The sequence below is a fragment of the Rutidosis leptorrhynchoides genome, chromosome 1 (genome assembly GCF_046630445.1).
Source record: "Rutidosis leptorrhynchoides isolate AG116_Rl617_1_P2 chromosome 1, CSIRO_AGI_Rlap_v1, whole genome shotgun sequence".
NCBI classification, from domain to species: Eukaryota; Viridiplantae; Streptophyta; class Magnoliopsida; order Asterales; family Asteraceae; genus Rutidosis; species Rutidosis leptorrhynchoides.
Genome location: NC_092333.1, coordinates 99,374,903 through 99,391,380, shown reverse-complemented (window position 1 = coordinate 99,391,380; position 16,478 = coordinate 99,374,903). Strand labels below are relative to the sequence as shown.

General features: G+C 33.8%; 1 protein-coding gene across 2 annotated transcripts; it reads right to left on the bottom strand.

Moving 5' to 3' along the window:
• Positions 1-852: 852 nt before the first annotated feature.
• LOC139863518 (probable polygalacturonase) lies at positions 853-12,187 on the bottom strand. Of its 2 annotated transcripts, XM_071852147.1 has the most exons (7): positions 12,122-12,187; positions 11,111-11,473; positions 10,305-10,425; positions 10,033-10,207; positions 9,682-9,752; positions 1,389-1,646; positions 853-1,304 (listed from the first exon to the last, which is right to left on the bottom strand). In XM_071852147.1, the coding sequence occupies exons 1-7, from the start codon at positions 12,152-12,154 to the stop codon at positions 961-963; spliced, it is 1,365 nt and encodes a 454-aa protein (XP_071708248.1). In that variant the 5' UTR covers positions 12,155-12,187; the 3' UTR covers positions 853-960. The 2 variants fall into 2 exon arrangements, with proteins under 2 accessions (XP_071708248.1, XP_071708245.1); XM_071852144.1 differs by having other exon boundaries at positions 853-1,646.
• Positions 12,188-16,478: the final 4,291 nt, after the last annotated feature.

The following is a 16,478-nucleotide window of genomic DNA, read 5'->3' as shown; positions in this document are numbered from 1 at the left end:
ATTTTTTTGGGGAGTTTCCGATAACGAATCAAAGATACATTGGATTCGGTGGGAACAAATGACGGCCTCCCGTGAATGTGGTGGTTTAGATATTGATAGCCTCCGAACATTTAATTCTGCGTTGCTTTTCAAGTGGATTTGGAGATTTTACACATGTCCGGATGCAATGTGGGTCTCGGTTATCTGAGCAATTTAAAGCGCAATAATGACAATTTAAAGCGCAATAACGACAGTCCATATTTGTACCAAATCTCGATATGCGTACTGCAATACCGAGACAGTATTTAATATATATATATATATATATATATATATATATATATATATATATAGCGAAACGATGTATTGCTACAAAACATTTCTTACCGTGATATGCGGGTCATTTTCCCTCCTCTTTTTCCCTTCCTTTGCCTCCATTTAATTTTTTTTACAATTTAACTGACCATCAAACGACAAAGACCGCTTCCTTCGATTAACCGATTAAAACCACCCTGCAGCGAAGCGCGGATCTTTTTTTCTCCTTTTAACCAATTTCCCTTTTACTTTTAGTTTTACTCATATGTACAGTTATTATTTTTAAATATTTGTTCTACACTAGGTGTCTAGGTTATAGATTCACTTGAATAGAATTCCATATTGTCGTAAACATTACACCCTAACCTCATCATCGGATTTTATTAAATGCTAAAATGTTCGTATCCTAACTTCAGGATATACATAATAATAATTATATATATAGATAATAGATAATTAATATCGAAGGCGTATAACCAAAGAACATAACTAAATCACAATCACAAACATGAATTTTGGGCTTAACATTGGCATATATGGGCTTAGCTATTAGGCCCATATATATTAACGCACATGAATTCAAGTAGTAAAAAAAACACCACCTTTCAAATTTCAACATTATCAATGAAAGTTAACATTCATAAATCAGATTACATGTAATCTGGTCTATAAGAAACACAACTGAACTTTAACATCTTCAATAGGCAACTTATCTTTTGGGAAATCACATGTTTTACCGCTTTGAACAGGCAAAGCCGCACACGGCTGAGGTGTCACGTCACTCGATACCCCCTCGATATTAGTACAATTCCACGTAAGCTTCTTGGCATTTTCCACCATCCCAATTGTCACATTCGATATACAAATCCCCGTAAATGGATCACCCGCAATTCCCTCCAATCTACCAGCCATGGTGACGTTTTCCGCCACCATGTCTTTATAGTTAATGTTTTGAATAAGAGGTATTGCATTAGGGTCCCACTTGTCATCAGGGTGGGACCCGTAATTACCTGTCATCCAAAACGCCCACTTCATAGTTTTCATTGTAAACCCTTTAACATATATGTCTTTCACGAACCCACCCCTCCCAATACCTGTTTTAATCCGGACTCCTGATTCGGAATTAATGGCTACGATATCTTCAGCTCGGACGTCTCGAATACCACCAGACATTTCGCTTCCTAAAGCGATAACTGCACTTGTTGGTGAAATACACGTTAGTCGTCTAATCACGAGTTGTTCGGTTGGCATCCCGAAAGCAATCCCGTACTCGTCCCAACCACTCTTAACCGCCACACAATCGTCCCCGGAGACTATGTAACAGTCCTCAATTCGTGTGTTTGTACAAGAATCTGAAAAAAAAAAAAAAAAAAAATGGAGAATAACTAAAGTCAAACAGATTAGATTTGACTTTTCAAATAACAAATTTCACTGAAATATCTCTAAAGATAAAACATGGATAATTACTCTAAATCTTAGTCACAAAAGTCTACAAACACAAAACTCGCTAGTTTTGTTGCAAAATTTTTGAAGTTTTATTTTGGAAGGAAGGTAGTTTTGACCGTAAAAGTCAAAGTCCTGTTCGTTCACAGTGGTTCGTGTTTGACTTTTAAAATAAACAAAATCACACAGCTGAACCCTGTCATTTGTATGAAATTGCAATTTCAGAGTCCTGAACTTTTTTTTGGAACTCCAAGTCCTTATGGTTTCATTTTTTTCACAGCTCTTCTTTGTGATTTGTATAAATTTGCATTCCGAGTCCCGGTCGTTTTTTTGGCACTCTGACTGCCTAATATAAATGAAGAGAGGGATGAGCCGCGCAAAATATAAAACCAAGAGGACTCGGAGTGCCAAAAAAAGTTCGAGGCTGTTATAATTCAGTAGGCTTATAACTACCTTTAGTGGTTTGATTCTTGATGTTATAATTCAGTAGGCTTATAACTACCTTTAGTGGTTTGATTCTTGATGTTATAATTCAGTAGGCTTATAACTACCTTTAGTGATTTGATTCTTGATTTAGAATACTAATAATGAAGTGTAAGAACAAAGATGATAATGGAGAGAAAGAAAGAAACACTTTGTAAGTGTGAGAAATGGTGCAAGTTTAATGCTTGCATTCATGAGTATTTATAGCCTAAAATCTCAATATAAAAATACATACTTTGTGTACCAAAATTGACTATATGTATACACCAAAATTGACTATCCATATCTATATTATTATTATTATTATAACACTCCCCCTTGGATAGCAATTTTATTTTGTTGAAGATCAACTATAAATTACTGCCTCGTTAAAAACCTTGCTAAAGAAAACCCAGTGGGAAAAAACTTTAGCTAAGGGAAAAAGAGTGCAGCATGGAGTTGACTCCCCCTCAAGTAGACATCGCTTCATCTGTTACATCTTTTGAACATGTCTCATGCCAATGTTATGAACGTGTGTTCTGAAAATAGCAGTTGGAAGTGCTTTCGTGAAAAGATCAGCAGAGTTTTTGCTAGATTGCACATATCTCATTTCAATCTGGTTGTCCTTAATGAGATTTTGAGTGTATGAGAAGAATCTAGGTGGTATGTGTTTTGTTCGGTCACTTTTGATATACCCTTCTTTCATCTGTGCTATGCAAGCTGCATTATCTTCATAGATAGTTGTTGGACTTTTATCGCGTTCTAGTCCACAAGAATCAGTAATGAGTTGTGTCATTGATCTCAACCAAAAACATTCTCGAGTAGCTTCATGTAATGCAATCACTTCGGCATGATTTGACGATGTAGCAACAAGTGTTTGTTTTTGAGAACGCCATGATATTGCAGTACCTCCATTTAGGAATACATATCCAGTTTGAGATTTAGCTTTATGTGGATCAGATAAATAACCTGCATCTGCATAACCAACCAAATCTTGTTTTGATTCGTTAGAATAAAATAATCCTAAATCAGTAGTTCCTCGAAGGTATCGAAATATGTGTTTGATCCCATTCCAGTGTCTTTTGGTAGGAGCAGAGCTGAACCTTGCCAACAAATTAACTGCAAAAGAAATGTCAGGTCTTGTACAATTTGTAAGATACATAAGAGCTCCAATTGCACTAAGATATGGTACTTCTGGTCCAAGAATGTCTTCTTGATCTTCACATGGACGAAATGGATCAGCTTCAACATTGAGTGATCTAACAACCATAGGAGTACTTAATGGTTTTGCCTTGTCCATATTGAAACGTTTCAAAATCTTTTCAGTATATGTTGTTTGATGTACAAGTAAACCATTAGGCATATGCTCAATTTGTAAACCAAGGCAATACTTGGTTTTTCCGAGATCTTTCATTTCAAATTCTTTCTTTAGAAGTTGAATGGCTTCATGGATCTCTTTATTTGTACCTATGATGTTAAGATCATCAACATAAACAGCTATGATCACATATCCGGATGTTGTTTTCTTAATGAAAACACAAGGGCAAGTAAGATTATTTGTATACCCTTTGCTTATCAAGTAATCACTTAATCGGTTATACCACATACGTCCCGATTGTTTTAACCCATATAAAGATCTTTGTAATTTAATCGAATACATTTCTTTGGGTTTTGCATTTGATGCTTCTGGTACCTTAAATCCTTCAGGTATCTTCATATATATATCACTATCAAGTGATCCATATAGATAAGCAGTCACAACATCCATGAGATGCATTTCTAAATTTTTAGAAACTGCCAGACTGATTAAGTACCTAAAAGTAATTGCATCCATAACAGGAGAATAAGTTTCTTCATAATCAATTCCCGGTCTTTGAGAAAAACCTTGAGCTACAAGTCTAGCTTTATACCTTGTAACTTCATTTTTCTCATTTCTTTTTCGGACAAAAATCCATCTGTATCCTACAGGTTTCACATCTTTAGGAGTGAGAATGATGGATCCGAAAACTTTTCTTTTATTGAGTGATTCTAATTCAGCTCGTATTGCTTCTTTCCATTGAGCCCAATCATGTCTATTTTGACATTCAACCATAGATGTTGGTTCTGGATCATCATCATTATTCATGATGTCATATGCAACATTAAATGAAAATTTCTCATCAAGATTTTTCATTTCATTTCGGTTCCATAATATTTTTGAATATGCATAATTGATTGCAATTTCTGTATTGACATCATCAATCTCCTCTGCAGTAGGAGTACTGATTTGTGGTTCTTCTTGAACACTTTCTTTTACTTCATTATTAGCTGATTTTCTTTTTCGAGGATTTTTATCCTTTGAACCGATTGGTCTTCCACGTTTCTGACGTGGCAAAGATTCATGAGTGACGTTATTGCCAGCTTTTGGAATTTCAATTCGAGCTGGAGTATTTACTGCTGGTATATATGATTTTGTCACCGTTTTTGTATCTGTAAATGCATCAGGCAATTGATTTGCAAGTTCTTGTATATGCATTATCTTTTGAACTTCTGTCTCGCATTCTTTTGTGCGAGGATCAAGATACTTTAATTGAGGTTCACACCATGAAACATCATTTTCTTTATTTTTCATTTCTCCCCCTAATCTAGGGAACAATGTTTCATTAAAATGACAATCAGCAAAACGTGCTGTAAAAACGTCACCTGTCATAGGTTCAATATACCTTAATATTGAAGATGTTTCATATCCAACATATATTCCCAACCTCCTTTGAGGACCCATTTTTGTACGTTGTGGTGTCGCAATTGGAACATACACTGCACAACCAAATGTTCTAAGATGGGAAATATTTGGCTCTTGACCAAAAGCAAGTTGTAGGGGGGAATATTTATGACTTGCACTTGGTCTGATGCGAATCAATGCAGCAGCATGTAAAATTGCATGACCCCATATAGATACAGGGAGTTTTGTTCTCATTATCAATGGTCTAGCGATTAATTGTAAACGTTTAATCAATGACTCGGCTAAACCATTTTGTGTATGCACATGAGCAACAGAATGTTCAACAACAATTCCTATAGACATGCAATAGTCATTAAATGCTTGAGATGTAAATTCACCAGCATTATCAAGTCTCACCCTTTTAATGGTGTAATCAGGAAAATGAGCTCTCAATTTAATAATTTGGGCAAGAAATTTTGCAAATGCCACATTACGGCTTGATAACAGACAAACATGAGACCATCTGCTAGATGCGTCTATTAGAACCATGAAATATCTAAATGGTCCACATGGTGGATGAATTGGTCCACATATATCACCTTGAATTCTTTCAAGAAACATTGGTGATTCTTTCTCAACCTTAAGTGGTGAGGGTCTAGTTATCAATTTTCCAAGAGAGCAAGATGTACATGGAACCATTGTATCATGATGGATTTTTCTATCATTTAGTGGATGTCCATGAGTACATTCAATAATCCTTTTCATCATTGTTGATCCTGGATGGCCTAATCTGTTATGCCATAAACTGAATACACCAGGATCAATATATTTTTCGTTAACTACCATATGTATTTCTGGTACATTTATATGTGTATAATGTAATCCAGAACTAAGTCTTGGCAGTTTTTCAACCACATGACTCTTGTCAGTGATACTTAAATATTTCTCATTTTCTGTTGTCACTGACTGATAATCATACCCGTTAAGGTATATGTCGGAGAAACTCAATAAATTTCTGCTTGACTTGGGAGAAAATAAGGCATCATTTATTAAAAATTTTGTACCATTTGGTAGTATGAAATTTGCCTTTCCTATCCCTTTTATCAAGTTAGCAGGTCCTGATATTGTATGTATAGTTCCTTCCGTTGGTTTTAGATCAATAAAATATTTCTCGGATTTAAGTATAGTGTGTGTAGTTCCACTGTCTGCTATACAGAGATCTCCACCACTTGATTGATGTTGTATTCCAGCAAAATTCATATTGAACTTCATATATAAGAAATAAATAGTGAGTACATTAATATTACACAATATTTTAAACGCAAATAGATAGTACTGAAACATTTAGCAAACATAATGACAAAGACAGACGATATTAAATCGTTTATTTTTCAAAAGACACACAACTTAAACATTCAAGAAATCTTCATATAAATCAGATGGTTTCTCAGTGACTGTTGGATCAATATTATCCACAAAATTTACTTCCTTTTCTTTACCTTTCAGCGAATCCTGATACATCTTAATAAGATGTTTAGATGTTCGGCAAGTATTAGCCCAGTGGCCCATTCTACCACATCTGTAGCAAGATTCTTCAGAATTTTTAGAAGAATTTTCTTCAACATCTTGTTTAATGGGCTTGTTTTGTGGTTGATATTTATATTTTCGTGGATTACTATTTCTTTGACCACCACGGCCACGACCACGACCACGTCCACGCCCATTACCATTACCATAAGGATGGTTTCTACCATAGTTATGGCTTTTGGCATGATGATGGTGATGGTTATTATAACCACGACCTTGCCCGCGTCCTTGTCCCTGTTTATAATTATTTGCAGTATTTGCTTCAGGGATTGCAAGTGTACCAGTAGGACGGGATTGCTGATTTTTCATTAATAGCTCATCATTTTGCTCTGCAACTAAGAGATATGAATTAAGTTCAGGATATGTTTTGAACTTTAGCATTCTCAAATTTCTTTGCACTGTGATGTTTGCAGCATTCATTGTGGAGAAAGTTTTCTCCATCATGTCTGCATCACTAATTTCATGTCCACAGAATTTAAGTTGTGAACATGTATTATACAGAGCTGAGCTGTATTCATTTACTTTCTTAAAGTCTTGGAACCTTAATGTTCTCCATTGTTCCATTGCAGCTGGAAGTAAAATTTCTCTTTGATTATTGAATCTGCTTTTGAGACCTTCCCATAAAACATGGGGATCTTCTACAGTCACATAATTATTTTGTAAGCATTCATCAATATGTTGATGAATAAAGCAACATGCCGTAGCTTGTTCTTTTTCAGAACAAGTGTTGTTTTCATTTATGGTTTCAAGAATGCCCATTGATTTAAGATGCATTTTTACTTTTATAACCCATGGCATGTAGTTGTTTCCAGTTGATTCTAAAGGAGTAAATTTAAGCTTTTCCAGATTCGACATTTTCTATTATCAAAAATTAAAACAAACATCATGATAAATTAGAGTCAATTTATATTCATAAGTATATAAACATTAAACATAAATTTAATATAACATAAATGATAAGTAGGTGACAGTGTCGACCATGTGTAAGCAATCATAAATAAATGTTATATAACAAAAATATAAATATTAGTAAACATAAATGAAAATTTGGCGACAGTGTCGACCATATATTTTTTTCAGGTGGTATAACCGACCTATATCATTCTGGTGGTATAACCGACCATATATCATTTTGGTGGTATAACCGGCCATATATCATTTTGGTGGTATAACCGACCATATATCATTTTGGTGGTATAACCGACCATATATCATTTTGGTGGTATAACCGACCATATATCATTTTGGTGGCAGAGCCAACCATATTTAGTATTAAGATTATCGTGCTGATAACGTGTTATAATTCAGTAGGCTTATAACTACCTTTAGTGGTTTGATTCTTGATGTTATAATTCAGTAGGCTTATAACTACCTTTAGTGGTTTGATTCTTGATGTTATAATTCAGTAGGCTTATAACTACCTTTAGTGATTTGATTCTTGATTTAGAATACTAATAATGAAGTGTAAGAACAAAGATGATAATGGAGAGAAAGAAAGAAACACTTTGTAAGTGTGAGAAATGGTGCAAGTTTAATGCTTGCATTCATGAGTATTTATAGCCTAAAATCTCAATATAAAAATACATACTTTGTGTACCAAAATTGACTATATGTATACACCAAAATTGACTATCCATATCTATATTATTATTATTATTATAACAGAGGCCTCATAATGCAATTATACATATATACATTGGAGCAAATTTGGTTACTATTCATGAATAGTAACCAACTTTCATGTTTAGAGGAATTGTACGTTACGCTTAATCGTTGTACCTACTAGCACCTTTTACCACCAAATGTCAAACACCCCAAACTCCAAGGGCTAAAGTAAAACTTACATATTTCTAAATAAAAAAACCTGAAAGAAAAGTGAAACTTACATATTTCTAAATAAAAAAACTTAAAATAAAAACATCACCCAAATCTTCAACGGACCACATCTTCTCGCTCGCCACGCGTTATATTTTTCCGAAATCACGGTTCAACTCGAAATAATTTTACGAACACAACGCAACTACCTATCCATAAAATGGACGCTTTTCAAAAAACGCTAAATATCTCGGGCTATTATGTTTTAGGGGGCTTATTAAATTATGTTAATATATTCCGGATGTTACAGTCATGTTGGACAACTTTCGCTAACTACAAGTGCATGAAAGACATTCCAAGATAAAAAAAAAAAGCATGTGATTATGCAATGTATGCAAACTCATGTAATAACCTTTTGTATATATAACAACCAGCAACTTTTTGCGATAACCTGTGACTTTTCTAAATTCTTTAGTTTACTGCAGCATCGCGCAGTGGACCAATTGCTTTTTGGAGCAAATTTGGTTACTATTCATGAATAGTAACCAACTTTCATGTTTAGAGGAATTGTACGTTACGCTTAATCGTTGTACCTACTAGCACCTTTTACCACCAAATATCAAACACCCCAAACTCCAAGGGCTAAAATAAAACTTACATATTTCTAAATAAAAAAACCTGAAAGAAAAGTGAAACTTACATATTTCTAAATAAAAAAAACTTAAAATAAAAACATCACCCAAATCTTCAACGGACCACATCTTCTCGCTCGCTACGCGTTATATTTTTCCGAAACCACGGTTCAACTCGAAATAATTTTACGAACACAACGCAACTACCTATCCATAAAATGGGCGCTTTTCAAAAAACGCTAAATATCTCGGGCTATTATGTTTTATGGTGGCTTATTAAATTATGTTAATATATTCCGGATGTTACAGTCATGTTGGACAACTTTCGCTAACTACAAGTGCATGAAAGACATTCCAAGATAAAAAAAAAGCATGTGATTATGCAATGTATGCAAACTCATGTAATAACCTTTTGTATATATAACAACCAGCAACTTTTTGCGATAACCTGTGACTTTTCTAAATTCTTAAGTTTACCGCAGCATCGCGCAGTGGACCAATTGCTTGTTTCATACAAACCACATGGACTGGCGGTGTAATTTTGTCTTTAAAATACTACAAATGAAATTTGATTAAATTCTAGTAAAGGTTTGATAACTAGTCAAACTATTGTCGAGAACCTTTTATATAAGAAGGCACAGTAACAATTAAGATCAAATTGCTAACATCTTCCGGTTCAAAAGAATGTAACTCTTTGACTGTAAAAGTCAACGCATAATTAGTCATTAAAATTGAGTCCCTCATTACCTGGGTTGATTCCATCAGTGTTAGGAGATCTAACTGGTGCAAGAATTGTAATTCCCTGAATGACAATATTACTGCATCCACCAAATAAGATATTTATTAATTAATTATTATTTATATTTTAAAAATAAAACCGAGAATAACACTCAACAAAGTGGAAGCCTTTTTACACCAAAGAGCCAATGCCTTGGCGTTATTGAGGTCACCCTTACAACCTTGTGGTTGAGGGTTCGAGTCCTGCTTAGGACATTTCGTGGTGTATATATTCGTGTTAGATTAGGTGGGTGTGTGAGTTTGCCTTTAAAAAAAAAAAAAAAAAAAGTGGAAGCCTTTTTTATTCCGTTTTAGCCATACCTGCAATATACTGGATGAACATTCCAAGAAGGGGAGTTTATGAAAGTAAGATTCGATATTTGAATGTTTTGCGAGTACATTAATTCGAGTAAATATGGTCGAGTATAATTCAGCTCGCCTTTGCGAAAACTGTCCCACCATGTTGCTCCTTGACCATCAATTGTCCCGTTGTTACCTTAAAAACCAACACATTTAAATTTATATTTAGTGTTAAAACATAATAGCTCACTGAACACAAAAATATAATTATGATGTGTTTGATTAAAAATTACCAGTGATTATAACATCTGTGAGATTGGTACCAAATATCAAACTAATGTATCTCCCTCCAGGAGCATCGCGTCCTCGACCATACGATGGCAAGGGATCAATTACTGCCCACTCGTTTACATCCTAAAAAACAAGAATAAAAAGTCAATAATTAACAAAAATAAGGAGCATTCAAATCCCAAATTTAAAGATTTACACTTACACTTCTACAATCTACAAAATATTGCAATCAAATTACTAGTAACACTGCAAAAAGTTACTGTTTTATTTAAAATTTAAAACAATCATTATTGCACTATTTTAATTGTTGGCATTATTAAATCTTGTTTACTTGTCAAACTACTACTGTATTATATTATCAGCATTCAACTGTTTTGTTATTGTATTACTACATATTAAATCTTGTTTTGTATTATATTATTAAATTATTAGATTAAATTTTGTTTTGTAGTGCGAACCCAAAAAAAAAAAAAAAAAAAACATTGCCACTTGTTTATGATCTGCTTGTATTTACTGTTATGATCTCTAAACAAAGCCAAATGTTTAACACGCATAAAGTATGCAATTATGATCTGCTTTTTGGCTTAACCTGGTTGTTTGTACTTAAATATTCCCTTTTTAGGTGACTTAAAAATACTAATATAACTGTTTAACAACAATGGTCCATGATACAATCATACAAGTTTGTGCATATGATAATACTATTATGTCTATCAAAAAAGTTAACATCTTGGAACCATCTAATCTAAGTTATATTGATAACAGAGTAATCATTAAACAAACAAATTTTTTAATATTAATCGTGAACCTGAGTAGCAAGAAGAACAGCATCTTGATGAAGAAATAAAGTGAAATGACTAGTGAGATTGAAACTACCAGTCAACCATTTTCCTGGAGGTACAAAAAGCAATGAACCACCATCGTTGGATCCAAATCGACCGAGATGATCAATGGCTGTCTGAAATGCTCTGGTATTTGAGGTTATACCATCACCAACACCACCAAAGTCAGTCAATGAAGCTGTATGAGCTCTACAATTTATGGCCAAGTATTCGAAACAGCCTTTTATATGCTTGTAATGATGACCATGATGATGCATATGAGTCTTTCTTCCATTAGCATAATTGGCACTCAAGAAAGCCAAAACAACAATCAAAACTAACTTTATTACCTGCAAAATTACATCAAAGAAAAGTTCAAGATTCAAGAATCACCATTAGAAAGCTGTTATATTATTTCAAATTCTTCAACAAAACCGAAAACGATAAAGGAAACATATTAAGAAATATTGAAAAAAAATAGCAACTTTGGGGTTTTTTTACACATACCCTGTAATGGTATAGGATTCAAGTTATAACTTTATTTTTTTATTTTTTTAAAAAACAATAAATAAATAACTGCTTTATAAACTGGGAATTCTTCAAAAGAAAATAAAACCACAAATGCCGCGTTATATGTGGTCTTAGAACCAAGAATTTAACCAAGAAGTCGTAGACAAAAAATACAAAACCCTTCAAGGACTTGGAAAAAGGACAACTTTGGTAATATAATGAGAAACCAAGAGCAAAAACTTCCTTAACTTAATCCATTGAAAAAAGTTGAAAAACCATTCGAGAAAAAGGATGTAAATTAATTAAAATTGCAAAAACCCAATCACAAAAAAGTCAACTCAAGAATCATGATACCGGAATTTTGAGCAAATTACAAGCTTCTTGAAGCCTAATTTTGTAATGGGGTTTTTTTGCAATGAATACTAAAAGGTACAAATAATAAGATCATTGACATTTTCAAAACTAATAAGAAGAATGGATTTTGATACATGTAATTTTCGTGGGTATTTGAGCAACTCCATTTGAAAGCAATTATTTTATGATTCTGAATTTGGAGGGAGGGTAGTGGAGAGCATATATAGCATGTATACTAGGGATGGTGAAGCCACATTCTTATATAAAGTAGTAGGCTAGTAGCTACTTTTGTGTTGCTTTAAAAAAATTGGAACTTGAAGACTTGAAGTAGCCGAAAGCTAGTTTTCTAAGATCCCTTGAAGTTTTGGGAATGAGTTATGCAACAATTTATACCATTGGGTCTTGCTTTTACCTTGAAGGTTTAGCTTGTATTATTTAAAAGGTTATCATTATATAAATACAGAGTAATAAATAAAAATAATAATAACAATAACAAATAGTAAAAATAGTAGTAGTAGTAGTGACAATATAACTATTACTAACGAAGCTTTTCAAGATCCCCCCACTGAAATCGAAACTTGTAGGTTTTTGAATTATGTGTTTGTACTTTTGAGTCAACTAAATCAAAGTGTGTATGAGGAAAATATAATCAAAACAGTAAAAGCTCCTTAAATTTTTAATATCAATTAAAAACATAACATTATTTTGTATCTTCTGGGCACAAAATAGATTTTAAACTAAATATGTATCATAAGTTTATAGAATCAACACATATAATATGTATAATTAGAAAGAGTATGCCACTAAAAAGATAGTATGTCGTGTAGATGTGCGAGCTCTCATTTGAAAATGTATCAGAACACATTTCTTAATTATAGACTGTAGTAATCTTGACCCCAATAAACATGTTCAAGCTTCGCCTTTAATAATGTCATTGTTGTTAAGTTATAATGTTTAGTTGTCGATCACTTCAAGCTCCGCGGATTTATTCATAACCAATTTGACCTTTCTAATAAAATTACTTCGATGTGATAATGGATAATGGCGGTGAGTACAAAAATCATTATTTCCAACAATTTGCAGCATGGTCTTTCGTTTCTCATGTCCACATAATTCTCTAAAATGGCAAAACAGAACGAAAAATTTGTGCCATCAACAACATAATTCGCACATTTCTTTCTCACTCCTCCATGCCATTGTTCTTTTGGCATCATGCTCTTGAAATGGCCACTTACCTACTTAATATATTCCCTAGAAAATTACTCTCTAACTTTTCTCCTACACATATTCTTTACCGACGCGAAACTTCTTTCGTTTATCTACGTGTCTTTGGGTACTTATGTTTTCCTTTACATCCATCTCAAACAATTAATAAGCTCCAACCTCGATTCACACCTTGTGTCTTTCTCGGTTATCCTTCTACCCATCGAAGATATAAAACCTATAATATTACTTCTAAACGCATATTTGTATATTACCATTTAGTGTTTGACGAGACAATAATCTCCTTTGTCGAACAACCCAAGTCCATGCATGTAACGACCCTGGATTTTCCAACGTTTATTTATTAATAATTATTATTATTAATACTTGTGATAAAACAAATGTATGTTATTACATTTACTTGTTGCCATGATTGCCCGTACTTGACTTTAATTGCCCGAAACGTCTTTGTGACACACGAAACTTGCACGAATAATATTTTCAAGTATTATTTACATTCATGATTAAGTTTTATTAATCATTTTAATTAACTAAGGTTTCTAGTTAATTACTTGGTCTTTGTTGGACTTTAGTTGTTAAATACTTGGACTTGGGCTTAAATTAATGTTAGTGGACTTAAAGAGCCCACCCTACTTCTTAATGGACCTTTTAGCCCAACCTACCATGTAAGTATTACCTTGGAACTAAACTAGATAGATTAACTAGTGAAGAATCTAGTTGCAACATACTTGCACCATAATCCCCATGCAATCACCCCTATTATCCATCTTTTTGAACTTTAACATAAAATAACCTTGTGGACTTCTCCCCCTTCCTTTTTTTTTTTGCTGCTGACCGTCAACCACAAGGGGTGAGAAGGAGTTCAAATTCTTTTTTTTGTATTACTTCTTACTTGCATCCTCATTTCTCACAAACACACTTTTACTTGCATAACATTTTCTCTCTTTTTTCTCTCAACTTGTAAGTAACTTGTTCAAGTTTTTCTTCTTCCTTTCTTGTCTTAAAACCGAATTACACACACACAAATCATCATCATTCTTTGTTGTGTTGTTACTTGTTTCATGTTGTTGTTGAGTACTTACTTTGTTGTTGTTATTCTTTACTAGTTACTAAGAACCAAACTTTCTAGTTTGATTCTTCATTTTATCTTGTAATTTCAAGAACACACAAGAACTAAACTTACTAGTTTATGTTCTACATATGTTGTTTCAAAAGATTGTAAGTTCATGGTTGTAAATCGTACTTGAAGTTCATGAAGTAAACTTTAAAGTTTACTTTCTAAAGATCAAGATTTAGGCTTGAATCTTTAAAGTATGAACAACCTTGAACTAACTACTTGTTTACTTAGATTATTTCTTTATATTATGCACTTTAAATTCATGTTTGTTGGTTAAAATTGGTCAAGTGTTACTAGTTAACTTTGATCTCATTTATCTTGAACAAAATAACTTTAAAAGTTCAAGAACATGTAAGTAAGCTTTCTATAATTATAAATTGGTGCACTTATGTTAGATCTAGACTTTTGAGTCTTGGATCTTCAAGATCAAACTAAAAACTATGTTCTACAACTCAAGACCTTGATTTCATAAGTTTACTTTCAAGTTTGTAACTTATTATTAGTTTTAAAGTTCATGTATGTGTTAGATCTAAGACTTTGATGTAACTTTGGTTCATCAAAACACTTGCAACACTTAAGTGAGTTGTGCTTCATGTCTTATACTTACACTTGGGTTATGATGGTCAAACCTTGGTGAAAATGATGCAAACACATCAACGAGTTGTACACTTGAAGCTATATGCATCAAGGATGAGAACCATGATAAGCATCGAGCACCAAGAACCACCGGAACCTACTGACCCTACTGTTCTACTGTTTATGTGTCTGACCCGTACGACCTGGGCTACTGTAATTATGATTTTCAGATAGCTCTGTTCTAGTATATAACTTTTCATGTAGGACTCGTCTTAATCCGAGTAACGGTTTAGGATTTATGGCCCTCCGATCGTCACTATGTCCATTTAACGTTGTGCTGAAAATTCTGACCTACTCGCACTTAGACCGTCGCCACGGTCAAACGAAGACGAGTTTGCTTCTGTAATTTTTACCACAACTAAAGGACTCATATACGGAGCCATGGCCACTGGTCTCACCTTATTTCAGTAGGTATAGAGGCCGTGGTGACTGACCGAACTCAGCCTTTGTTTTAAACTCCTTTCATGAACGAAACTTACTTTACACCTTTTGTTTAATGATGAATGATGATGACCTTTAAGACCTTATTTACATACTTTTAAACCTATTCGGACGATTTGCTGACTTAGTACTATTTGACTTAGGTTGAGGACCCGTTTGGACAACCTTCATTACTTGCTTACTTTCCGAGTCATACTTTACCGCTACATTATCATTGTGAGTTATAGCATTCCCTTTTTACTTTAACTTATTTTGGGAACTGAGAATACATACGGATTTTATGTTTTACATACTAGGCACGAGTACTTAAACTTATATATGTGTGGGTTATACAACGGCATAAACATTCCCTTTAGCTCGGTAACGTTTAATCATTAGTTTTTGAACCGTGAACGCGAATCTTAGATATGGATCCATAGGGTTTGACATCCCCACTCGGGCTAGTCGCGCTAGCATTTAACGAGTGTTTAATACTTCGTAAACATATGCACTTGCCAAGTGTACTTTCAGGGGGTATAAACGTTAAGTTAGTTACCAAGTGCCCACGGTTAACATATACTTTATCATACTGTTTTGAAACGCTCTTAGTAGCACTGAAATCTCGTGGCCTACCTTACATACTGTTATACTTAAACTATAGCTCACCAACCTTTGTGTTGACATTTTTAAGCATGTTTTTCTCAGGTGCTTAAGGTTGCTTCCGCTGTGTACTAGTCTTGCCGTAGACACCCGCTGCTCTAGTGTTATCACCGCATGAACTGTTTATCTTGCATTCAAACTTTAATACATTTGAAACTATATTTTGTAACGACCTAAGGGTCACATACATTTATTCATGCTTGCTATTCGTAGAAGCATACTGTTGGTGTAAAACAATTGACGTCGGTTATGATGTCATCTTTTTATCGTGAATGCAACTTCTTTTATTACAGCATATAGTACTTAACCTTGTAATGATCCTGTTGTTGATGATTGGTACACGATGGTTTTGTACGGGGCATCACATTTGGTATCAGAGCATTGGTTGTAGGGAATTAGGTTGCATTAGTGAGTCTAAGACCGACCCGAGTAGG